The sequence below is a fragment of the Ictalurus furcatus genome, chromosome 21, assembly GCF_023375685.1.
Source record: "Ictalurus furcatus strain D&B chromosome 21, Billie_1.0, whole genome shotgun sequence".
Classification (NCBI taxonomy): domain Eukaryota; kingdom Metazoa; phylum Chordata; class Actinopteri; order Siluriformes; family Ictaluridae; genus Ictalurus; species Ictalurus furcatus.
Window position 1 is genome coordinate 10404015 of NC_071275.1, and position 24861 is coordinate 10428875.

Here is a 24861-nt window from a genome sequence, read left to right on the forward strand (position 1 = left end):
AACGATCACGGCCAAAGAGGGCAAAACGTACAGGTAAAAAAAAAAAGAAAGAAAGAAAGAACAACCTGTTAGAGATTATGTTTTGGCACCCCAGCTCTGTTCTCAGTTTAAGAAAATCAGTTCGCAAATTTTAAAGTAGTATTTTCACCAATCGCGTCCATCACTCGACACTTTACCTATTTTCACGTGTAGTGACGTGTGATTGAAAATCAGATGCTTTGCATAAGCTTTAGCTTTAACTTGAACTTGTGTGATTGTGTGTGTGCTGTTTTTTTTTTTCCCCCCAGGTGTAAAGTTTGTCCACTGACTTTCTTCTCCAAGTCAGACATGCAGATTCACTCCAAGTCTCACACTGAGGCCAAGCCCCACAAATGTCCTCACTGCACCAAGTCGTTCGCCAACGCCTCCTACCTGGCGCAGCATCTACGCATCCACCTGGGGGTGAAGCCTTATCACTGCTCGTACTGCGAGAAATCCTTCCGCCAACTCTCACACCTACAGCAACACACCAGGTGAGATCAGTCCTTCATTTCGGTTATTTCAGCGGCAGTTTAGTTATTTTACTTTATCCACCCGTATCTCGCTCCCAGCGACACAGACTTGAACTAAACTAAACCGAACTTGATACATCACAATGCAAATTATTAAGTGCAGACTCCATTGTCAAACAAAAACAAATGCAACACCCAATGCAAATAAAGCCTCCATTTCTCTCCCTCGCTTATTTTTGCTTCTCACAAGCTGCACTTATTTATTTATTTATTTATTTTTAAGCTTCTATTGAGTGTATCATTGTAATCCTGTGTGTGGGGTGGTTTATTTAAAAAAATGGCGTTGTTAAATATCAGGAAGAATCTAGCGAGCAAATAAGTTAAATAAATAAGTATTAATTCTGATGTAAAATTTGCCCGGTATAGTCACGGACGAGTCATTCATGATCTTTAGGCCAGTGGTTTTCAAAAATTTTCTAACCAGGAACCCGCTTTAACTGTTAAATAAATTCCACAGACCCCTCAGCATGGATTTATTTCATGAACGTTGTTTAAATATATATATATATTGGAACCATAGAGCTTTCTATTTCTCGAGAGACCTTTTAATAGAGTAATTTGAAGAATAGACCTTCCAGATTTCCTGGAAATTCAAATACTCCATCAGTTGAAATGCAAAAATCTGGAATAAACACCTTGTTTACATCATTTCTCTGAACGCATGTGCAGAATCCACACAGGTGATCGGCCGTATAAATGCATCCAGCCGGGCTGCGATAAAGCCTTCACACAGCTCTCCAATCTGCAGGTAAGACCGCGGGAGGCAGCAGGTGGGGTTTTTCCTCCTTTGTTTCATTAAGAAACGTTATTTGTTAAGCCACAATGTCGTGATGAACTAAACACTGTGATATTGGGTTACACACACATTATCATCCTGTTCAGTTTTAATCTCAAGCTTGATTATGTAAATTATTTAAATAATCTGTTGATGCAATTGTGTATGAAGGATTTATATAATAATAACAAAAACAATAACACTTGTATTTAAATAGCACCTTTTATATGTTGAATGTGCAGCACAATGTATTTTACAATGTGAAGTAAAAAAAACAAATGTAGTCAAAAATAAAATAGTACAAGAGGCAAATAACAATAATGAAATAAATAACACTGACAGAAAGAAGTGCAAAAATAGCATACAAAAATTTATTATAATACTATAAAAGTATCGTGCCAGTAAAGGTAAAGCAAATCATTTAAGGAGAAAATTTTTAAGGTGTGTAATTAATATTAATATATATATACTTTACGCCATCAACGTGATTGTTGTCATGAGCTAAGGTGAAAATTAAGGTTGTGTGTTTTATCGTTATTTGTAACATTTTAACGGTCACGTGTTGTGTTTGCGTTTCTCATTCGTCTTGTAGTCTCACCAGAGGTCACATAATAAAGACAAGCCTTACAAGTGCTCCCACTGCTACCGCGCCTACTCCGACTCGGCCTCCCTGCAGATTCACTTAGCCGCTCACGCCATCAAAAATGCCAAGGCATACTGCTGCAGCATGTGTGGCCGAGCCTACACCTCCGTAAGTACTATAACGACAGCTTTAAATCGCTTACAGCGTGGAGTGATGTGCAGGAAATATGTAATCCTTAGTCCACATAGAGTGAGTGATTAATTCTGGTAACGGTCTGATACAGAATGAAATGAATAGCACAGCATAGAGATACAGGACTTTCAGTATTTCGCTATAAGCTGTATTATATTCATCTGTGTACCTTTTGTACTGTGGATTAAAAAAGATCCACTAGAGGCCAGGTCAGAGCCAAAAAGTCTCGATTTCACCTTAAACACACAGGTGAGCTGTTAGTTTTTCTTTAGAACTTTTACACTATCGTCGTGATTGTCGTCAGTAGCTGCGTCTCAAATCGAAAACTACGACTTTACATTTAAACCCCTTTTCTAATCTACAACAGGAATGCTACATTAGAGGTGGGTTTTTTCTATTCTTTTTCAGACACTAAAGAGAAAACGGTCTAGATTAATACATAAGTATAAAATTGGAAGAAGGAAGCGTCGCTCCTACATTGTTTTCTGTATTAAAGTATAAAAATAAGTGAGTGCTAAATCTTCCTAAGACCGACCTGTTCTCTGTTCATACGGCACCGTTTCTTTTGTCGTAACGGAATGATTAGTTTCGTCTTAAAAAAATGTAAATATACACTCACTGTCCACTTTATTAGGAACACTTGCACATTCGTGTGGCAGCAAGACAATTAAAAAAAATAAATAAATCATGCAGATGCAGGTCAAGTGCTCCAGTTAACATTCACGTCAAACATCAGAATGAAGAACGTCTGATGTCTAAAGGGTGACTTTAAACTTGGAATGGTTGTAGGTACCAGAGGGGCTGGGTTGAGCATTTCCAAAACTGCTGATCATCTGGGATTTTCACACACAACAGTCTGTAGAGCTTACACAGAACAGTGCAAAAAACACTGAGTGAGCACGCCTTGTTGATGAGAGAGGGTCAGAGGAAAATAACCGGATTGGTTTGAGTTGCCAGGAAGGATATAGTAACTCATATAATCACTCTTTACAACCGTGATGAGCAGGAAAACATCTCAGCCTGCGCAACACATGAAACCTTGAGGTAGACGAGCTACAATAGCAGAAAACCACACCAGGTTCCTCTCCTGTCAGCCAAGAATCTGAGGCTATCATGGGCACAGACTCCAGTTGTAGGATGTGTTGTGCTCTTTACATCACGGTTGTAAAGAGTGATTGTTCCTCTCATCTCTCACATCAACAATGCCTGCATCCCCTCTGTTTACAGGATGTTTTTTTGTTTTTCGTACCATTCTGTGTAAACATTAACTGAAGCTCTTGACCTGTATATCTGCATCGCGCTGCTGCCACATTGGTTAGTCTTCTTATGTGTACAGGATTTTCATGAACACAGAATTTCGTGCAAAGAATTTACTGCGATTATGGAATGAATCAGTACGTGAAGTGACAAAGGATTCTTCTTTACATTTCCTCCCCCTTCCAGGAGACCTATCTGATGAAGCACATGTCTAAACACACAGTAGTGGAGCACCTCGTGACTCAGCACTCGCCACCCAGGAACGAGTCTCCCAGCATCCCCATCCGCATCTCGCTCATCTGAACCCAGTCCGTTTCCCCCCTCCCCCTTCATCCTCTTCGGATCAGCGCGTCCGTTCTTTCACTTAATCATTCCTTGGTTTCTGGGAAATACGTGTTAGACTGCGTTAATAACACAACACCTCGCGCTGAAGGAGTTGTCATTTTAGTCATTTTTATTCGCAGTATCGCTCGCTCTCTCTGTCTCTGCGTGGAGTTTTAGAGCGAGTTGGGCGAGGAAACAGTAGGGGCATCCAAAGACAGTTTTTGCAGCACTTTGCGGCCTTGTGGCTAAAAAAACAAAACAACAATATTCAGTCTAATTGTTGGACAGTAAAAATGCTATAGTTCTTGGCAGCTAAATTTTTTTTTTTGGACATTAGATGTTATGCAGTTAAAAAACTGTCTTGTTTACATCCAGTGGTTATAAACTCGTACGCTGAGACCTTTTAGAGCACGGACCAAGTCCAACATTGTTTCCTGAATCTTCTATCTTCTGGTTTAGATTGAAAGTCATTCCTTTTTTTTTTTTTTTTTTTTTTTTTTTTAAATACTTTTCGCGTTTATTATTAAGCTACACGCCTTTCAAAAGGTTGTAGGGTTAAATGAATAAAACGGCGTGCCAACGGCGTGCTGTTCTGTCGACTATGTGGTGTACATAATCACGCACTCCCACTGCCGCCGGTGTATAAAGTTAAATAGTCACGACGTCAGATTTCAGGCTCCGTGGCAGTCTGGGCCTTTCTACAGTACTGTGCAAAAGTCTCGGCTCGGCTCTTTATCTGGACGCGAAAACACTACAGGACGAGTCCGTTTTTATTTTCTCCTATAACTGCATGCTCCAGTGTGTTTTACTACGGGTGATTAGAATATTTTTATCCATTTTAATCTCGCGCAAGGGCTTCGAAAACAAGTTTTCACTTAGCAGTGGTAAGCCTCCGTTCCCTCCTCACCAGCGTCTCTTTGTCGTAGTTTTATTTCGCCCGATGTGGAACGGGAGCCATGCAGCACCTTCTGACCAATCAAAATGGAGACTTTTAAATAAACGTAAGCTCAAAAATCATTCTGTGTTCATGAGACGGCTAGAAGAATTTCTTTCTTTTCAAAGCCCTCATAGCTGTAGTTGTACTAATGATTTTATTTTTAAAATAATAATAACTAAAAATGTTACGTATTACTAGATGGTTATTACAAACGAACACCGGAGGGCCTTGAAAAGAAGCTAAACCCACTTCAGGTTCACAATTTTGTTCACAAATTTGTCGCCGAAGCTCGACTTTAAAGTCGCATCTTAAAACATTTTATAAGGGGGGAAAAAAATAAATCTGTCAAACCTGGCACTTTAAACAAAAAGGAATGATTTAAAATCGTACACCCACCACCCCGTGATGTAAATATCACTGAAGCTTTGTTAAAATTTATAGCAAAAACTAACTATAAGACGACGTTAACGTATGTTTCACAAACACTCGTATACTTTAAAGATCTTGTGTTTTTAAACCACAAATAAATCATCTTTCCCAGATAAATAGCTTTAAACACATTTTGCTCAGGTGGGCTAAAACTTTTGCACAGTACTCTACAGTTCACGTAACCGTGTCGTGTGTGTGTGTGTGTGTGTGTGTGTGTGTGTGTGTGTGTACATAGGGATATGTTTAAAGTGCGTCTGGTTTCATCCTCTTCCACGTATCATCATCATCATCATGTCTAAGTATTAATAATTACCATTGTTATTTTCTATACAGTCAAGCCTTAAATATTTTATCAGTAATTGTTTATCTTATCCACGTCTACCATATTGGTGTTCTCATTGTACTCAGTACTGTATGCCTTTTTTTTATTTCCTAGCATGATTATTCTGTAAATAAACTATAAAATACTTATGTGTTAACCCCTTTATATATATATATTAAAAAAATCTAGTTATTATTACAAAAAATTTTTCTTTCTTAATTTGTCTTGCATTGTGGTACTCCTGAAAAGTTTGTCTTGGCTGCTATAATATAATATGCAAAGTCGAGACTTAGAATGGACTTATAAGAAAAATAAATCTGAAAAATCCGCACCAAGGGTTTGTGTTTCATTTGGTTTGACGTGTACTACGTAAGGAATAACGTGGAAAAGTCGCCACAGCGATGATTATACGAAAGGTTCTACGTTGTTAAACACCACCACTTTTTTTATTAAATTGGTTCATTAGTCTAAGATTATGTAGATCACTTCCTGGAATGCCACAAACTTTAAATAATATAGTATCTGATAAAATATACTACACGTATATAAACAGCAGCCGTGAGATGTAGCTTATTGATTATGTACACATCACCCTTATTGGAAAAAAAAACCCACTACGAGCAACTTAAGACTTAATAATCGAATAAATAAAGGTTTTCTTACCGTACGTCACCGCAGGTTGTGCGTAAAGATGTTCATGTAGCCCATCTCTGAACCGCCGCTCTGACTCGGACAGGCAGGGAATCCGAGTTTCTCCGCATGTCCGTCTTTTATCTTCCGGATGATGAACCTTTCGCTGTGGACAAAGACGACAGAGAACGATTCTCGGCAAATGTAGCGTTTAGGAAAATAAATCAACAAGTGGATTGTGTTCCTATAGCAGCAATCATTTTATTCCTCTTATACCACAGCAGTTCCATTGTTTATTTATTTATTTATTTATTAATGAACACGTTAACAAGATGCTAATAAGATGTTTAAAAAAGAAAAAAATGCAGCTTGCTTGTTGAGATAGTTCTTGCTGCAGAACCAGATTGAACTCTTCTTATAAGCGTTATCCTAACATTAACACACTTCTCCAGCAATAGGCACTGGATCAGGTCTCACCTGCACAGTGATCTGTTTTACCTTAAGTTTGTTTCCTTCGTGCCCTTGACGATGTGATTCCCGTGATATTTATAAAAGTATGTGCACCCCGACCATCACACCCATATGTGGTTCTTCCACAAACAAGTTTGAAGCATACAATTGTTTAGAACGTCTTTGTAAGCTGTAGCCTTACAATTTCCCTTCAGTGGATCTAAGAGGCCCCAAACACTGTTCCAGCATGACTGAGCTTCATGAAGACATGTTGTGTTAAGGTTGGAAGAAGGTGAAAGAACTCGAGTGTCCTGCACAAAACCCTGAACTCAACCTGACCGAACTGGAACTGGAGCCTCCTCACCCAGCACCAGTGCCTGACTTCAAGCTCACTAACGCTCTTGTAACTGAATAAACACAAATCCCCATAGCCACACAGTAAAATCCAGTGGAAAGCCTTCCCAGAAGAGAGAGTGGCGCTTATTCTAACAGTAAAAGGGGGAATAAGTCTTGAATGGGATGTTCAACAAGCACATACAGTACGAGTGTGATGGTCAGGTGTCCACATACTTTTGGCTACATGGTTTGAAATCTCCATGATGTTATAACTTGGTCTAAAAAAAATCACGGGATTAATTGCTCATTTAAAAACCCAAACTGGTGTCTATACAATGACTTTTTTTTTTTTTTTTTTTACATCTTTATATAGCCTATATAAGCTACAAAAACAAAAGGTAAGCAAAAAAATCTAATCCACTAATTCTTGTTCTTCTTATGAAGTATTTATTATGTTTGCTGTAAGGAACGGCAGCGCGCTGAGCCAAACAAAAGTAAAATCTAACTAGCATTAGGCTGGTTGGTCGAAACTTTTTGGGGAGTCGCAATGTGATTGAAGGGGGGTGGGAGTAGACAGTAATACGGGAATGTAAATAATCTATATTTTGAAGAAAAAAAAAGCCAATAGTGAGGTAAGTGTCCAGTCACACTCTGTGACTAAACGTGAAACTGTCACTTTGTGTACGATGTATAAACCTTCTGCAGTTTATGCTTGTAACGCCATCCAAATATGTACCCGATTGCTTTTTAGAGAGTCCACGTCCCACAGCCGTCTCTCGAGCTTGGCAATCTGCGTGGACTTCTCCATGTTTATCTCCCACTGCTGCATGCTGTCCTTCTCAAGGAAGTCGACCCTGAAAAAAATAAACACATGACAAACGCAAATACCAAACAAACTTAATTAAAACGTAGCTGTCTGTGCAATAATGCTTTATTTCAAAAGTACAGGATGATCCGATAGATATTCAGTACCTTAGCTGCAGAGCAGAAATTTTGGCTGCTGTGTTTTTTCTGTTCTGTTCTGCTTCGTTGAGCTGACACAGCAGCGTTTTCTTTGTCAGAAGCAGAGCTTCGTTCTCAGCCATTACCGTTTTCACCATGTCGCTCTCCTGGTGAGAAATACTAGCTCTCATTTATAATGATACTTACGTACCCCCCCGCACCAGTACGTATGTACTTAATCATCAACAGCCATCAATTTACCTTCTTAAGTTGCTTTGTGAGGAAGTCCATCTCTCGCTCCTGCTCCTTGATCTTCTGATCGCGCCACGTCATCTCTCGGAGATACACCTGTTTAGCTTCTGCAAGTTTTTCTCTGTGGCGCACCTTCATCTCATCATATTTTCTAAAATAACAAATAAAAAAACATGTTCATACAAATACGTTCACTAATCCTGTCAGGTTAGCTCATGTTGGATGTTCACAGTGAAGATGATGAACATTTATGAATGTAACTCCTAAATATTCCCAGAAATCTTGTCAGGTTAACTCAAATCCGCTACCTAGCAAGTCTCTCAGAATTAGCTTGTTTTAGCTAACTGGACAGCATTAGCAGTTAAGGTGACAAACGTTTATAAACGTGACGTAACAGATATTTTTTTCATTTTTTTTAAAAATGTAACTTCTCTTAGAAATCCTGTCAGGTTAGCGTTAGCAGTAAAGATTGTATGCATTTTTAAAAGTCGTCTCAGAAATCCTATCATGTTCGCTCATGATATCTAGCTATACAGCGTTATAACCGTTCAGTTCTCTCAGAAATTGTGTCAGGATTCATGTTAGCTAGCTGGCTAGTTTTTACCAGTGAAAATTACTTACACTTACAACAGATTTTTTTTTCCCCCCCAGAAATGTTGTCAGGTTAGCTCATGATAGCTAACTGGAAAGCAGTAAATATTATAAGCATTTATAAACATGACTTGAAAGTCCTCTAAGAAATACAGTGCAGTAACGGTAGTGAATAAGTGAAAAATTCTCTCACAAATCCTGGCAGGTTAGCCTATGCTGACAGGATGGCTATCATTATAAAGATTTTTTTTTTTTTTTTTAAGTCTGAAAATGACTGAAAATCCTCTCAGAAATCGTGTCAGGGTTGGTGTAATGTATCTGGCTAGCTTTATTAATTAAGATTATGAAAGCTTAGTTTTAAAATCCTCTAAGGAATCATGTTTCGTCAACCTTATTTTAGTCAGATGGCTGTCAAAATTATAAACAGGACTTAAAATCCTATAAGAAGTCCTGTCAGATTAGCTTAAGTTAGTTAGGTGGCTAAGCTTAGCAGGAAAAATGATGCACATTTAGGAATCCTCTCAGAAATCCGCTCAGGTTAGCCCATGTTTGTGTGTTAGCCATCAAGATTACTTAAACAAATTCGGAATATGATTAAAATCCTTTCAGGAATCCTGTCAGATTAGCTCAAACTAGCTATCTAATTAGCATTGGCAGTGAAGATGCTTCAAACAAATCCTGTCAGGTTAGCATCTGTTAGCAAGGCTGCTATTGTTAGTGAACATTCATGGTTATAAATCCTCTCAGAAATATTGTCAACAAAAAGCTGGAGCTTGTGTTGACGGTCATGCCTGAGGTGTGTGTGTGTTTTGTACCTGGTGTGAGAGTGAAGGTTACAGTGGACCTGCTCAAGCTCAGTCTGGAGTTTTACACAAAACTCCCCCAGCTTCTCAATGTCTTGTCTGAGCTGGAACACATACACACACACAGACCAATAAAACAGCCCACTTCTACAGACGCACTACAATATGTGTGGATTTTACATAGTTTCCACAATCCATGTTAGATACCTTCAGGTTCTCCTGCTCCGGGAGCATGGTCTTGAGGACGTCCTGGAGAGAAAAAAAAGATCTCAGGATTGAAGAGATTTAAATACATCTGCTGTGATGATCAGTGGCATATGTAACCCATGCTACGCAAGATACAGGTAACATAAATGACCCATGCTAATCTATAAACAAGTTACAGGTAACAGAAATGACCCATGCTAATCTATAAACAAGTTACAGGTAAAAGAAATGACCCATGCTAATCTATAAACAAGTTACAGGTAACAGAAATGACCCATGCTAATCTATAAACAAGTTACAGGTAACAGAAATGACCCATGCTAATCTATAAACAAGTTACAGGTAACAGAAATGACCCATGCTAATCTATAAACAAGTTACAGGTAACAGAAATGACCCATGTTAATTGATAAGTTAAGCAAAAGTAACAAAGGGTGTGTCTTAACCAGCTCTCTTGCTCCCTAGGTAGTGAATCAGTATATGGTATACACGAGTTGGGGCACTGGTAAGGACTCTGGCTCACTACACATGGGGACACTGATAACTGAATTTCCAGCGACATGACTACGTACTTGTACTACGTAAGTTTTATGTATCATAAATTTGTGAATCACACACATTTCTGTCACAGTATGTCAAGCAGGATCGTAGGCAAGCTAGTGGATTAAAAAAATAAAAATCATTAAACAAACCGTATATGGAATATCAAATAAGGTTAAAAATCAGTAGTGTAAGTAATCGTTTGAGAGCCACAACAACAAGCTACTTACATTTGTAGACAAAGATGGCCGAGAGTCCGTCCGCCATTTTGTTCCGAGCCGAGAGGCTTCAGAAAACATGATGCCATTTCCAGTAAGGGATAATAGTGAGCATCGGTGCTCCCTGGGTTTTGGTGGTGCATTATGGGATTATTTTAGGGCGTGAACGTTCCAGTGCACTGGAAGGATTTTGCGATTGAGACGGAACGTAAAATGGCCGACTAGCTGATCACTGCCCTGACTACTGAACTAGGGATCTGAATGAGACGCACCCATAAACTACTCCTAAAACAAATATTAAACAAAAGCAGATGGTATCACAACTGACTCACACCAAGCGATAAATGAGGGAAAGCTAACAAAAATATGATAGACAAATGAGCCAGAATCCAAATAAATAAATGAGACAAACGACCCACACCTGAAAATAAATGATGCAAAAATGAACCGACAGATAATAAAGGAGGCAGAACTAAATAAATAAATACATAAACAAAAACACCCATATCAATTGATACATGAGGTAAAAGTAATTAAACTGACACACAACAAGTGATGACAAAACAAAAGGAATAAAATTTTGTAATTAAAGCATATCACATTTGTGTGAAGGTAACAAAAATCTCACAATCGTTTATCACGTCATCTTTTAGTGACGTTGCCCAATTAAACTGAAATCTTTTTCATTATAATGAACGAAGTCACGGTGATAAATGATGCACACGGGACAAAATTACTTTATCATCCAATCCGTTTTTATCATTTTGGTTCCTTACACGAGAGCTGCACAAGATGTTTTCTGACACAACCCTCACCATTTGCTGAAGATGCTGCACTTTGGCGTTGTGGTTTTTGTCCTGGAGCTCCAGACTCAGCTGTTCTGCTTCTTTCCTCCTCCTCCTCCTCCTCCTCTCATCAACGCACTCCTCCTCGACCTTTTTTCTCAGCGCCGTCTCATGCTCAAGCTCGGCCTGGAGCTTCACGATCGCCCGATTTAGCTCCTGCAGGCTGCTCAGCCCTTCCTCCTGTTCCTCCGGGTAGCTGGAAAAATCAGAACATCTCGAGCATCACAAAAATTGTTGCTAATGATGATGACACCTGAAAATTTATGTTAGAAATGGTACCTTTTATGGGTGTCCTTTTGTTTCTGGTTCTTGCCTTTGGGTAGAGAGCGAGTGCGACGGGTCTGACGTGGGGAAAAAAATGAAACGGGACATTTCAAACATGATCCAGAATCGACATGGCTAAGAGAACAAGGAGACGCGTTTGATCTACCAGTGTCAGTTTCCGGGTCAAAGCATGGATAAAGTCCTCGTCCTCACTGTCCAACTCCTTGAAGTTTCTGTCAATCTCATGATTTAAAAAAAACATTTTGTTGTGGTGAATATAATAATAATAATAATATTTTCTTAAGATAAAACTCTGTATGTGTATATGATTTTATACCAGCTCTAGGAGGTGTGTGCATTCTGCAGTCATGGTGTGAACGCTGTCCCTCAGATGACGGATCTCCGCATCCAGGACCTCATTCATCTCTTTAACCGCCTGAACCTCGGCCAAATCTGAGGACACGACAGGGCGTTTTTTTTTTTATTTATGTTATGTATATTACGAATATAAAACAGACCTCACCACCTTAAAGAGGAAATAATTTACATTTACATTACATTTATTCATTTAGCAGATGCTTTTATCCAAAGCGACTTACAAATGAGGAAATACAAGCAAAGTGATATATCAAGCAGAGAACAATACAAGTTGTGCTACCGTAAACGATTTATAATTGATTTCTAGATAAGCAAAGTGCTTCTTTGCTATGCTAATATATATGCTAATGATTATGCTGGGAAATGCTCTGAAGTATCTGAAACTTTGTGGCTTGCAAGAATTACAGCAACGGTAAACTCAAGAGCGTTAATTAAGCTGATTCTGATCAATTAATTAAGCTGCGATGAATTAATTAACGTGGGGTTGAACAGATCCATAGGTTGACTGGTTCCTCTGCGTTTTTTTAAAAAATTTTTATTAGTGAAGACAGCTTTTTGCATATTTTCCACTCATAACTCGTGCGTTAAGGTTGTCAGGCCTGTATAAACAATAGCTGTGCGAGGATGTTGTGTTACCACAGCGTTTCAGCTTCTCCATCTCGTGCCGAAGCTGCTCAGCATCTACCTGTGCTCCATGGAGCTCTGACTCTACAAGAAAAACAATTATTTTCCTCAGTACATCAGAAACACAAAAAAATATACTAGAATATCTCTGAAGCTCTTACCGTAGGTACTCTTGGTCAGGTGAGCCGACTCAAGCTCGTCAGTGAGGCGGCGGATCTCCTTGTGAGCCAGGTTCAGCCTGGTGGAGGCCTCATCCAGATCCCTCTCCAGCAAACTCCACATTCTGTCTTTAGATGTTTTGTCTTCGTTGTCTTGGTTATCATCCTAACACAGGCAACAGAGCAGATCTTAATTGGACCACATGTAGATTGTCCTTGAAGGACGCATGCATGTTATTTTGGCTCGTGAACGTCAAAGGGGGTGAATTTTTTTCCTGGTTTGATTGACAAGATTTTTTATCTAAATGCAACAGACATACAGGTGTAAATACCTGCTTGGCCTGTGCAGCCTTTCTGAAACCAAGCAACCTCTTCCAAGGGCTCTGACCTCGCAGTGGTGCCACCTTGTGGAGAATAAATTTTGGTGCACTAGAGCAGTTTTAATGTCACATTGCTTTAACTAATAAAAAATAAAACACATGTTTCTGAGTAATGTCACCTTTTCTGCATTGTCATCAGGAGTTCTTCGCTTCTGAGTGCACTTTACGTTTAGGGTCTTCGAGTCCCCATCTTCCAGGGTTTGAATCTTCTCCATGAGAGCAGCTCGGTCTGCGAGGAGGTAAGCCACCTGCTCGCTCAGGCTGCTGGTCATGACCTCATCCAAGCCCTCCTGCACCAACATCTCCGCTATCTCACTCTTCTGAGCCTCTGTGTACACAAACGGAAGCAGATGCGCGTTTACCGGAACATTATAATAAGGCATTTCTGTTATATATTGGAAAGAGAGAGAACCTTGCTGCAGATTGAGCTCCGTCAGGTCAGAGCGGAGCGTTTCGTTTTCCCGCTTGAGCTCCAGCGCCATCGAGTCCCGTGTCTTCGAGAGACTCCGGATGTTCTGGATGTACAGCTGAACCTGTGAGGGCGTGATACAGACCATGTACAAGGCTCAAAATGTTTGGGTGTGATGCTTATACATGACAAGTTTAAAATCACAGCATTGAGATTTGTTTAAGATGTAAAAAACGAAATGGTTAATGGTATTCTCAGTGCAGGTCCAGAGTCCAGCACCAGTTTTTCTAGCTCTTTTTTTAGACTCATCGCTCGAGTACTCAGAACTTACCGTGTCGATTTCAGCAGCGTGTTTAGCTCGCAGTTCCTCAAGTTCCCGAGTGAGCATCCTCACACTGTTCTCCTTCTCGACAAAGAGACGCCACAGACGGTCCAATCGCTCCAAGTCGGAGGAGAACTCCAAACACAGACCCTCCTGCTGCAGTCGCGTCTCCATCTTGAACACCTAAAGGAGACAGGCGGTGCAGAACAGAACAAATCAGCAGAGAGCCATCCAGTTCACTATGAAATAAATATTCATTCACTGCAACGACAAGTTTAATATTTAGTACAGCAGTGTGCAGATTCACTTCTTTGTGGTTTTGGAAACACATGAACAAGTCTGAATGGTTAATGGATGCTGGCTTTCCCTACCTCACGTCACTTTAGCTCTCAATGTAACTAAATGATACACTGCTCATATGTGAACCTGTCTTCTTCTTCTTCTGTTGTTGATGCACTTATACACCGTTTCCTAAACACATAAGACAATAAAGCCGATTTGACGTATATCGAGTGCCCTGTGAGCTAATCTACATGACGTACACAGATACATACGTACGACATACATTACTTTAGAATAAGCATAGATATTCAACGAAGTGTAAACTGACCACAGTGGGAAATATTTTACATTAAAAGTTCCCTTAACTAACGCTAGAACAAACTTTTGCATTACTAAAGCAATAGAACAGTAACATGTAGGCTTATTAACTGATGATTAACTTACATGTCACATTATCACTCTACTTAACTAATGATTATTAACTGAAATCTAACAATTAGGGCTGTAAATCTTAGGATTCCACCAGATATGATATGATTTTAAATCTTAAAGGTGATGATTCATTATTTGATGATACCATTGAATCTGCTACGACACGATTTGCTTGAGTAGTTTCTCCTTAAATGTGCAGCTAATTTGTTCAGAATCTGGAGTAGGCCTACCGTTAATTCATGAAGTGTTAGGATGTAGAGAAGGACTATTTTAAGAGCGTCAGACCTTGCTAGCCTATCTACACATCCGTTTCAAAATCAATAACAATCCGTTCATGACCGTTACCTATTAATCCGACCCTGCTGAAAACAAAACACACAAAAAAACCAATAGAATCCATCAGAGAAATTCAACAGATACCATTACAAACCATCAGCTAATCATTAAAACCATGACTGGTCATTAACAGACACCCACAGGGACCATTACAGTTCCCATTAAAACCAATACAATTCCCATTATAACCATTAAAACCATTACAGATTCTATGAGGGTCTCTATTGTTTTTAGCATGGGACGCATCCATCCAATTCGGTGGATCGATCCACTCAATAAATAAACCAGTAGGCTAACAAATTAATTTACAGTAAACTTTACAGTAAAATTCAGCACTCAAGCTCAGTTAGGAAACTTGTACATTAGTTTATTTCGGTTTTTGTGAACATTAGGCTGTAAAAAGCACTAAACGTGTTTATGACTATTTTGTTAACATTACTCACAGTTTTGTATATAGTATATTAAATATCAGCATAAAGCAGTTAAAAAAACGTTAAAGCCGTTAAAACCCACAGTTAAAACCCGTTAAAACGGTTAAAAACTGTTTAAAACTTTTTACTGTAGCGAACAATAAATAAAATGTTTACCTCCTCTGCTTTCATATTCACCGCCAACAACTCTTAAAGGACATGCACTATAGAGGGGGAAACGATAATAAAGAAATAACTCCCTGTAAATTAGAAATAAAAGTCTTTTGAACGCAGTTTTCTCGCCGTCAGTATGAGCCGCAAACGTCACGTTTAGAAGTCATCAGTGTAAAAAAACATAATAACGGCGTTGCCTAGCAACCGAACTTTACACCGCTTCATTTCGCTAATATTCAGTCAAAAATAATATAACACCGAGAAAAGCAGCGGTCTGTTTGTACCCCTCCATGTGTGCAGTGAGAGGGACTGGAGCTCCTCTGTGCCTCCCAAACGCTCCGAAAAAGGACACAAGGAAGGAAAAAAAGGAAACTCTTTACAGCTCTGTTCGGACCTTAATTAGGACTAACTGCATCCCCGTGTGTGCCAAGCATCATTATTTTATGTCATCATAGGTGTTAACATGGTTACTTTGCATATACATGCATGTAAAATTTACTTTTACACTTTATAACCCAAATCCCAAATTGTTACCACTCTTCACTGAATAACACACGCAGTTAATCATATTTGCAGCTTGGAGGCGCTGTTTACTCTCTTTTATTCTCATGTTTTTTCCCTCCCCACACACAAACATACAATTCCTAGAGTATTTCTACAGTAATGCAAGTTTTTCTTCTTTCAAAATGATTACTCGTTTCAAAATCATGCACCCTTGCAACTAATCTTTGCTGAAGGCTGTTCTGGAGAGAACACAGATACACACACATTAGACTGATGTTAGTCTAATGTCTTACTACGGCGTTATTTTTGTGTCAAAATTCAGAACATTTCACACGCGTGTGAAAAAAGGTATTTCATACGCACAGCCTTTTGCACAGAGGATTTTCAGCACGTAAAAATAAATTTTGCGAGTGAAAGATGCTTTAATGAATGTCACACATTTGTCGAACAACTACGACAGCTCTGTGTTTACTAGTCCCGCACATGCTGAGCTTTGACTGCTTGATCGCTCCCTGGCTGGCTCACCACAGGATCCCTTCCCACAAAGACAGCGGCAGGATATTCAGCCAATTGTGAGATGAGCAGGTAGATTCTGATTGGCCGGTAATTCTATAATAAGTAAAAAAAAATTTACTTGTTGGAAAATTGTTGTGGTATGAACAGAATAAAAGGCATGACACCAACTGTCTTTTTAAATATATTTTAATATAAATGGCAAACATTAAGCGTGTTTAAGTCCTCCATCTTTTAACTCTTTGCGATGAACGCATTTCAATCTGAAGCAAACAAAGCCATCTGTAAAAAAAAAAAAAAGAAAAATCTTTTAAGAGGAACTAATAGAATAAGATTGCTGAGTGTGTATTTAAGGTTTCATTTGTTCCGTGGGTGGTCTGCATTTCCTCCAGCACAGGAAGAGATATGACGGATATATGAAGGCTAATTGCGACAATTTCGCAATTGTCATTCATCAAGATGAATGAATGAATGAATGAAAGAAAGAAACTGGCCTACCACAGTGCTCAGAAACAGAGTGGGGTACACTACATTTTTGCATTTTCAGACTTTAAAGTAAAGAAACTGATAGCAAAATTTTGTTACTGAACTTTTCCAAAATACCATGTTTCACTTCCTCACCACCACATCTCTACACACATACTTAAGAGTTCACTTCATGAGCAGCAGATGTGGACTGTAAAATGTGTCTGGTTCTCGTTCTGGTTTTTAGTTCGCAACATCCCAGAACCAAAAAAAGATTTTTCGTGAAAGGCAGTCACTTGGGCTGTGGAGGAAATGGGCGGTGAGAACGTCCCTTTACAAACCAGGCCTACATTCCTCACGCATCTCTTGGTTTTTCCCCTCTGAAAAAAGGGGAGCGGATAGAGTGAGTAAGAAAGGGGTGGAGAGAGAGAGAGAGAAAGAAAGAGAGAGGGAGAGAGGGAGAGAGGGCAAGCGAGATGACCAGGAGACGAGAGGCGAAGCAAGGAAAGAGAAATACACTTTGAACACTTCTTGTTTCCTTGAGCTTCACAAGGTAAAGTCAGATTGATTCTTGTTTTAAGGATTTGAGGTTTGTTTTTTGCAGTTGGATTGTTTTGAGAATGTTTAAAGAACTTCTAAGAAAAATATATATTTTTCAAAATGAACATGTCTGGACCAGTATTGGAAAGTTTCTTAAACATCAGGAACATCCATGTGTATAGTCAGGGATGTAATTAGAGGGGATTAAAGCTGATGATATTTACGTCAGTCCATCACAATTGTTCATTTTAATGTTTCATCATCTTTATTAATTATAGTAAAGGTTTTTTTTGGCACAGCAACATCGATTCAAAAGTTTAAAAGTTGCTCTCTACATAGGGATTGTACTGTTTTCCAAACTGCAAGAAAAAAAAAAGGTGAGAGGAGTGTGAAAGAAACGGGAAGACCAGAGTCTGTGCCAGGTATCCAAACAGTTGAGAATAAATGAGAGCTTGGGGATACTCACTTCCTGCTCCTGCAAAAAATGGAATAACAAATATGCCATATTGTTAAGGATTATATTACATGTTAAACATTATTATCATAATTATTATTATCATTATCATCATTACTACTACTACATTATGAGGATTATTAACTTGCTGTAATGAGCTTCACGTGGCTCCATGGTATTTTGGGATGGCTGTGTGCATGTGTGTGTCGAGTCACTTTTCAGCCTGTTTATCAAAGCAAGGCCGAACGAGGCTCTGAATGGGCTCTCTGTCACGAGTGCACTCGAGTACTCAGCAAACTTCAGTCTAAACTTAAACACTTACTTTAGAATATAAATGAACCAATGGTCTTGAGTCTGGAGTTTTCTTCTCGACTGTGTTTTGTATCCAACCAGTGTATCTAGGGAAGGGAGTTTATTTTTATTTTTATTTATAGCCATGATCACAGTAGAACCCGCACGTGAGCTCCTCATTTACTTTCACAAGTACGTGATAAAATGCTGAGTTGTGCAAAAAAAAAAAAAAACCCAGAGAAGAGGATCTGAAACCAGGAAATGACTTCACAGACACGTGTGCAGATTTAAGTTGCCTCCTCACAACCCTACTGTAAAAGCGGTTAATTGATATAACGAATGGGCTTAGCTGAAGATCAAAGTAGCGAGAACACACAGTGTTTACACGGCGCTCCTTCAAGCAGTTAAACTCTTTCGGTTGGTGTGGAGATGATTCCTTGATAGATATGTAGAAGAACATGAGGGTGCCCTTTGGGAGAGAGGAGTTAGATGGAAAAAAAAATAATAAACTCATTGGCACGCTTTATTTTTTGCCTACAGGAGTTCACAGAACCGGTCAAGATGGCCTTCTTGTTGATGTTCGTGACTCTGCTGCATTTGATCACGCTGGCCATGATGTTCGTCGCCACTATGGAGAAGGTACAATCATTTCTGCGCTGAGAAAATATTTAGAGCATTATTACTTGCAGCATCAGTAGAACATCTACTCATTGGTCACAATGAATATGGAGGATATGCATAGCATGTAGTTCTATATGCATAGAACTACACTAGAAATCCTATAAATAGTTCTATAAATATTTACGTGATACCATTATTTAACATGGTCTTGTCTGCCAGCTGTTTGCCACCCAAAGGCTGAAAACCTGCACAAGATCGTGTCCGGTTTACATCAAATTTATTAACCTTTCACTATGTTACAGTCCTGGTGGACGTGGGATGAAGTGGAGCGAGCGGATCTCTGGCACAAGTGCATCTACGACAACAACACAGACACCTTCATGTGCACCTCTGCATCTGAGAATGGTACATACAGTACACTCATGCTCTCTGAATAGATATGAACGATAACTTCACATACTGTCTGCTTGCGGGTCTGTGACGGAGGTCTCACGTGTGTGCACCGCTGTTGCAGATTGGTTGCAGTCGGTGCAGGCGCTCATGGTCCTGTCCGTGGTCCTCTCCTCCATCTCCTTCATTTTGTTCATTTGCCAGCTCTTCTCCATGTCCAGGAGGGCACTCTTCTACTTCAGTGGGCTTACCCAGATCTTTGCAGGTAAATGTAAATTTTTTATATATATATATATATATATATATATATATATATATATATATATATATATATATTGATATAGATAGATAGATAGATAGATAGATGAAGAGTCGAGAAATCGAGCTCTTTTCAGCAAGTCAAATCATTTGATTCAACTCATCAGTAAGAGTCGACTCTTTCAGCTCCCAAATGGCTCTGAACTGCACAATTTGCCATTGTATGCACAGTGATTGCTGTTCTTTGCTTAAACATGGTCAATACTATTTCATTACATCTAACTACTGGTTAACAAAAAAATGTTACTTTGCGCTGCATTATAAACTCCATTTCAATGTTGCAAAGAGTCAACTCTTTGTCCTGCGAACGACACTCCAATACTAGTAGTACTGTAGTTTGAATTACATTGTTGTTTAATACTGAAGAAACGACTGTTTACACGTTTTAAAATAAAAGCAGGTGCAGAATTCAGTAATAAAGCTGGGTCAAAATATGCGTTTGATTAGCTCAAGACTTAACCAGGAGTCGGTTAGGTGAACGTTGAGAGCCGACTCGTATAAAAGAGCCGACTCATTCGCGAAGACCACATCTCTAGCAGTATTATAGTTTGAGTGACATTATTTAATAATGAATAAACAATTATTTACGTACCCGTACATAACAATATGCAGAATTTATGGTCAGAGTTCTGAGTCTTATTAATTCAAATAGAAGTCTTGACTCATAACTTAGCAGCTAAATACCTAGCAAGAAAAACTGGCATATAGCAAGCATCATATGTAGGCTATATTAAACACTTTACACAAGCACAGAAGTCGATTGAAGTACAAATAAATTCACAAGACACCCGTCATCCTCCTTCAAGACTAACTTGATATATAATTTACAAAAAGTTTTGATATATACTTACTAGGGATGTCACGATACCAAAAAATCTAGTAGTCGGTACCGATACCACCAAAAGTACACGATACTCAATACCAAAGTTGATACCACGGTGTGGTATAAAAATAAAATTTAAAAAATAAAATTAAAAAAAAAACTCTCCTGGAGGACATCCACCTCTGGCTGATACTGGCAAAGAGCAAGAGGGGGGGGGGGGGGTGCGAGAGCAGGGGGGGGAGTGGGGGGGGCGGGGTTCGGGGGGAGGGGGGGGGCGAGAGAGGGGGGGGGGAGAGAGGGAGAGTATTTTAGTTATCAAACACTGTCTGACAATGAGTCTCCGGAGGTGCACACACACCTTATACTCTGAAAGCAAGCATTAGTTTAAATTCACTGATATGGTGGCAAGCCAAAATGATTTATTAAAAGTATGAGCATTTGAATAATTATTAGTGACAGTAGCTACATTTTGCTGACAGGACGCGGGCTGAATGGCGATACATGGTGGCCCATTCAAAGGTAGTTTATAACATTGCAATGTGTTAGCATCTTTAACAAATAACTGGCTATCGCAAACATTACATGGAGCATAACATTAGCTGGTTTCATGGCCACAATGCCAGCTGCCTCAAACAAATATAATATAGGACCATCTTTCAGGTGCTTCGCCAAATTCCAGGTGTTTCCTCGCTTTGTTTGAAATGAACGATAGGATCGGTTGCACACCGGAAACCGATACTAGCTTTCCTCTCAACGAGTCGGGGCGGAGCTTAACTTGTTAAGCTAAGCTAAACTTCTGTAGTTTTTCCCGTGTGCTTGTAGGAGCTCCTCTTCTTCTTCACCACTTGTGGACCAACTAAAACACTTGCGCGTATTTACCGCCCCCATCAGAATCGCAACTTCGGTACTTTCGTTACAAACTGTACTATCACTACTGCAGAAAAACAAGTACCATCACGTTTTAAGAATATTGGTACCGAAGTATCGGTTCTCGTGACATCCCTACTACTTACAAGTATACACATATACTTGAACACGAGAGGAATCGAGCTTCAGGCAATCCGCTTAATTAACAGTGGTACGGTTCGTTGTAGGATTGAGTAGCTAGCTAGCAAACGAAATTGACCAGCCATATATTCATGCAACCTATAATTAATGTATTAATGGCTAACACAGTTATATTTATATTTACAAGACTTAACCGTCTTTCTAACTCGGAGATACTAACAAGTGTTCACAGTGACTTAATATATAATGGTACGGTCCATTGTAGGGGTGTTTTAAAGTGTAACTTAATGTCTTTCAAACACGTCTGTGGAAACAAACGCATTTTGACGTTAACTTTTAAAACGATTTAATACATGAAACTATTTAGTACTTATATTTTTTAAACACCAAGATTTGTTTCGAATACTGTGTTAGAACGCAAACTATACGTAGCGAACAATAACTAGCTAGCAAGCTGAATTAGCATAGATATGGCAACGGAAACTATTAACACATGGTATGGTCCATTGTAGGGGTGTTTAAGCATACACGACAAGTCTTTCTGACATATTTCTGGGAAATATGTTTACTATCAACTAGAATTACGCAGTACGGATAATTTTATTAGACCCTTTGTGTTTTTATTTTACTTGAGGGAGATAAAGTCTTATTTTGGAGAGGTACACACATCCGCCTTCCCCCAAGTTATGAAATAAAAAAAACCCTAGGTAATTCACATCCCGCATTAACAATGCTTAATTAAAACAATGTTTTTCTGTTTGCTATACTGTGAACAGTATGTTTGCCAATAACAGATATGCCCGCGTGGGTTTTTTTATTCTTCGGGTAATCGAACCAAATCCTATTTTAAGCACATTTACTCCCACATTCTTCTCCCCCTCAGGTCTGTCGACGTTTGCAGCAGTCCTGATCTACACTTTCCAAAGAAAAGAGATCCTACAAGACCCTCGGGAGCTGAGTAAGGGCCACTTCGGCTACTGCTTTATCCTGGCCTGGTTGTGTGTCCCCCTGCTGCTCAGTAGTGGGGTTCTCTATGTCCACCTGCGCAAGAAAACACATACTGCAGCCTGAATAAATCGTTTGGGAATGAGCCGGTTCTTTGAATCGACTCTTTTAGATGTACTTTAAGAGCCGACTCGCACGTACGAGCTTTATTTTTTTCTCTTTTTGTTCAGTAGCTGTAAGCAGTGTCAGTGTATTTTAATCAAAATCCTAATATGAAAATTTTTTCAACATCTGACCTGTTTGTTGTGTCAAGCGTGAATGATGAGATGTGTGTTTGACTTCTTTAGTTAAATAGATTTTATTTTTTTAAAAAAGTAATGTTTTGTCAAGTAAGTTAGAGTAAGATTAATCATATCTAAGCAAAGAAGTACAATCACTGTTAGATATATGGAAAACTTTGCCCTTTTTTCCCTTTTTTTTTAAAAGGCAACGAGCCGTTTGGGATCCGAAAGAGTCGACTCTTATTGGTGAGTCAAATGTGAATCAAATGATCAGACTCACTGAAAAGAGCTGGGATTTCAATCATTAACCTAAAGTATTTTCATAACCAAATATTAATTAAGCTTAGTCAGAGATTACATTATTTTGCTTTAGGCAAATAAAAATCAACAGTCAGTCAGTGTAGTCAGAGTGCATTTGCTTCTCATCCCGGATCCCTTAGCTTCCATTCTGCCCAAATCAGTTATTATTATTATTATTATTATTATTATTATTATTATTATTATTATTATTATTATGAAATTGTGAATTTTTAAAAGAATATTGTTTAAAAGAGCTACCGCCTACACAGTTCACCATCTTCCCATAGATGGCGCTGTTGTCCTTAAATACATAAAAATTCTTAAAATAATTTTTTAAAGACTATTATTATAAGTATTATGACCAAACATAGAGATGGAACATATGTATTATTCTCACAATATCACATATCAAATCATTGCAGAAGTATTATTATCAATAGTATTATTTTTGGAACTGGACTGAAATAGATGAAAGGGTTTTTTAAAAAAAAGTCTCTCATTAGTATTATACAATACAGGGCTTTGTGGCATGTTTTTGAATGTCATTTTATTCATATATTAAAACATACATGTATTAATTGTAACAATATTACTTTTAATAAGAGATGTACACATGCACTTTTATTTTTTTCATATTGTCAGTTTTCTTTCTTGAAATTTTTTTTTATATAGAGTATACTATACAATATGCTGTTATTAAAGGATCTATATGGGTTTTTTTATTAATGCATTAACATATACTATATGAACATTGATGTTACCTGTAATAATGAAGGAACATCTGTAAAACCTAACATACTAAATGGTATAAATGACATTTCTGTGTCTCCTTTATTTGGTTCTAAGGGTATGCAAACAAATTTCGCACAACACGACGTTACAAAATTTGGTTACTGAACCTGTTCTGGTGGATTTATTATTTATTATTTAAACGATGAGTGTGTTGTCACCGGTTCTCCCGTAAGACTGGTGATTATCACATACTGCTCATTTTTAACACATTTTGTGAGGCTAGGGCAGTGGTTTTCAAATTGGGGGCTGCCAGGGGCACCCGGGGGGCCTCAACAATTTGGTGTGAAAAATAAATTCTCACTCTCAGACAACCACACACACACAATCAATTCCTAATGTAATGTAAAGATGTAACTATTAATAAAAAGGGGGGATATATTCAGAAGTCTGTATTTTTAATGTTTTAAAGACATCTTGCAAAAGGGGGGCCTCGGTCAAATGTTAATGCCATTTGGGGGGCCTTGCCCTGGAAAGGTTTGGGAACCCCTGGGCTAGGGCCTATATTAATGTTCAGTAGGAACTGATTTAATATAATTCACTCCAACAAATGTCATCATGTGGTTCCTAATATTTAATCTGACCTTTTGATATGAGAAGCATGAGGTGTACCTCTCTCTGGGCTGTTGATGCTCCCATCTGTGTATTTCTGGCTCAGACCTGCTCATCTGGTAGAACCAGTCACGATTTGTATAGTCTGAGAGCACAAGAGAGAAAGAGGCACTTTGTGTGAGCTGGAGAAGGGAACGCATACAATACAGATGGAAATATAATATTAGGATACGCCTCATCGAGCAAAGATTAAAAGGGAGAAAGTTCACCTTTCCTCAGATCAGCGATAACCTGATGAATGTCTGCTTACATTAAGGACGACCATGGATGAAGGCTGAAAGAGCGTGCTTTTCAAGTAGGTTACATCTCTATTAGGTAGAGCTACAATAAATTAAATGAATAAAAAGGAAAGTTTAAGATATGTGTGTGTGTTTTTGCTCCTCTGTAGTTGTTATCAGCCCAAGTCTAGCTTTCAGCATTATTTCCAAATTGCACAACTTGTGTACACAAGGCATATATGACGTGTTTGAGATAGGCAGAGAGCTTTCTCAGGCTGAGCTTTCGCTCGCTGGCTCCAGCACAAGTGTTTTCACTCATAAAGAACAATCTCCATTGCTTTACAGGTCTAGATTTTAGTTTAAAAAATTTGTGCTGCTACAGCAAGGAGGAATGAAGAAGAAACTTATCGGATGACGTCAACAAACATTGCTTAGT

The 24861-nt window shown here is 38.8% G+C and overlaps 3 protein-coding genes across 8 annotated transcripts in view; 2 read left to right on the forward strand and 1 right to left on the reverse strand.

Moving 5' to 3' along the window:
* Nucleotides 1-5701, forward strand: part of znf362a (zinc finger protein 362a) — a 14650-nt gene extending 8949 nt beyond the window's left edge. For all 4 annotated transcript variants that reach the window (XM_053652392.1, XM_053652391.1, XM_053652390.1 and 1 more), the window contains exons 5-9: nucleotides 1-33; nucleotides 288-512; nucleotides 1221-1299; nucleotides 1919-2077; nucleotides 3545-5701. The exon at nucleotides 1-33 is cut by the window's left edge and continues 307 nt beyond it. In XM_053652392.1, the coding sequence (XP_053508367.1) occupies nucleotides 1-33; nucleotides 288-512; nucleotides 1221-1299; nucleotides 1919-2077; nucleotides 3545-3661 (613 nt within the window). In that variant the 3' untranslated portion in view covers nucleotides 3662-5701. The remainder of the gene's footprint in view (nucleotides 34-287; nucleotides 513-1220; nucleotides 1300-1918; nucleotides 2078-3544) is intronic.
* Nucleotides 1-16998, reverse strand: part of si:dkey-264d12.5 (myosin-7) — a 17801-nt gene extending 803 nt beyond the window's left edge. Inside the window, exons 1-17 of one of the 3 annotated variants that reach the window (XM_053652384.1) lie at nucleotides 15357-16998; nucleotides 13729-13902; nucleotides 13108-13521; nucleotides 12941-13012; nucleotides 12612-12774; nucleotides 12463-12534; nucleotides 11786-11901; nucleotides 11615-11689; nucleotides 11464-11525; nucleotides 11155-11380; nucleotides 9582-9623; nucleotides 9387-9478; nucleotides 7990-8131; nucleotides 7759-7895; nucleotides 7523-7640; nucleotides 6034-6166; nucleotides 1779-3927 (exon numbers count right to left, since the gene is read on the reverse strand). In XM_053652384.1, the coding sequence (XP_053508359.1) occupies nucleotides 3803-3927; nucleotides 6034-6166; nucleotides 7523-7640; nucleotides 7759-7895; nucleotides 7990-8131; nucleotides 9387-9478; nucleotides 9582-9623; nucleotides 11155-11380; nucleotides 11464-11525; nucleotides 11615-11689; nucleotides 11786-11901; nucleotides 12463-12534; nucleotides 12612-12774; nucleotides 12941-13012; nucleotides 13108-13521; nucleotides 13729-13902; nucleotides 15357-15371 (2178 nt within the window). In that variant the 5' untranslated portion in view covers nucleotides 15372-16998 and the 3' untranslated portion in view covers nucleotides 1779-3802. Of the gene's footprint in view, nucleotides 1-1778; nucleotides 3928-6033; nucleotides 6167-7522; nucleotides 7641-7758; nucleotides 7909-7989; nucleotides 8132-9386; nucleotides 9479-9581; nucleotides 9624-11154; nucleotides 11381-11463; nucleotides 11526-11614; nucleotides 11690-11785; nucleotides 11902-12462; nucleotides 12535-12611; nucleotides 12775-12940; nucleotides 13013-13107; nucleotides 13522-13728; nucleotides 13903-15356 lie in introns of those variants that run through there. The other 2 variants (XM_053652385.1, XR_008388845.1) reach the window with 2 other exon arrangements.
* Nucleotides 16999-17192: 194 nt separating this feature from the next.
* On the forward strand, nucleotides 17193-23623 carry emp3a (epithelial membrane protein 3a). The gene is made up of 5 exons (XM_053652398.1): nucleotides 17193-17388; nucleotides 18661-18759; nucleotides 19044-19146; nucleotides 19256-19396; nucleotides 22164-23623. The coding sequence occupies exons 2-5, from the start codon at nucleotides 18682-18684 to the stop codon at nucleotides 22349-22351; spliced, it is 510 nt and encodes a 169-aa protein (XP_053508373.1). The 5' UTR covers nucleotides 17193-17388; nucleotides 18661-18681; the 3' UTR covers nucleotides 22352-23623.
* The last annotated feature ends 1238 nt before the right edge of the window (nucleotides 23624-24861 follow it).

What these genes read in the sequence shown, in the direction of transcription:
- emp3a (XM_053652398.1), top strand. Translation starts at nt 18,682, where the DNA reads ATGGCCTTCTTGTTGATGTTCGTGACTCTGCTGCATTTGATCACGCTG. An exon ending in TCGTCGCCACTATGGAGAAG is followed by an intron (nt 18,760 to 19,043) that starts GTACAATCATTT and finishes ACTATGTTACAG; the next exon opens with TCCTGGTGGACGTGGGATGA. An exon ending in GCTTACCCAGATCTTTGCAG is followed by an intron (nt 19,397 to 22,163) that starts GTAAATGTAAAT and finishes TCTCCCCCTCAG; the next exon opens with GTCTGTCGACGTTTGCAGCA.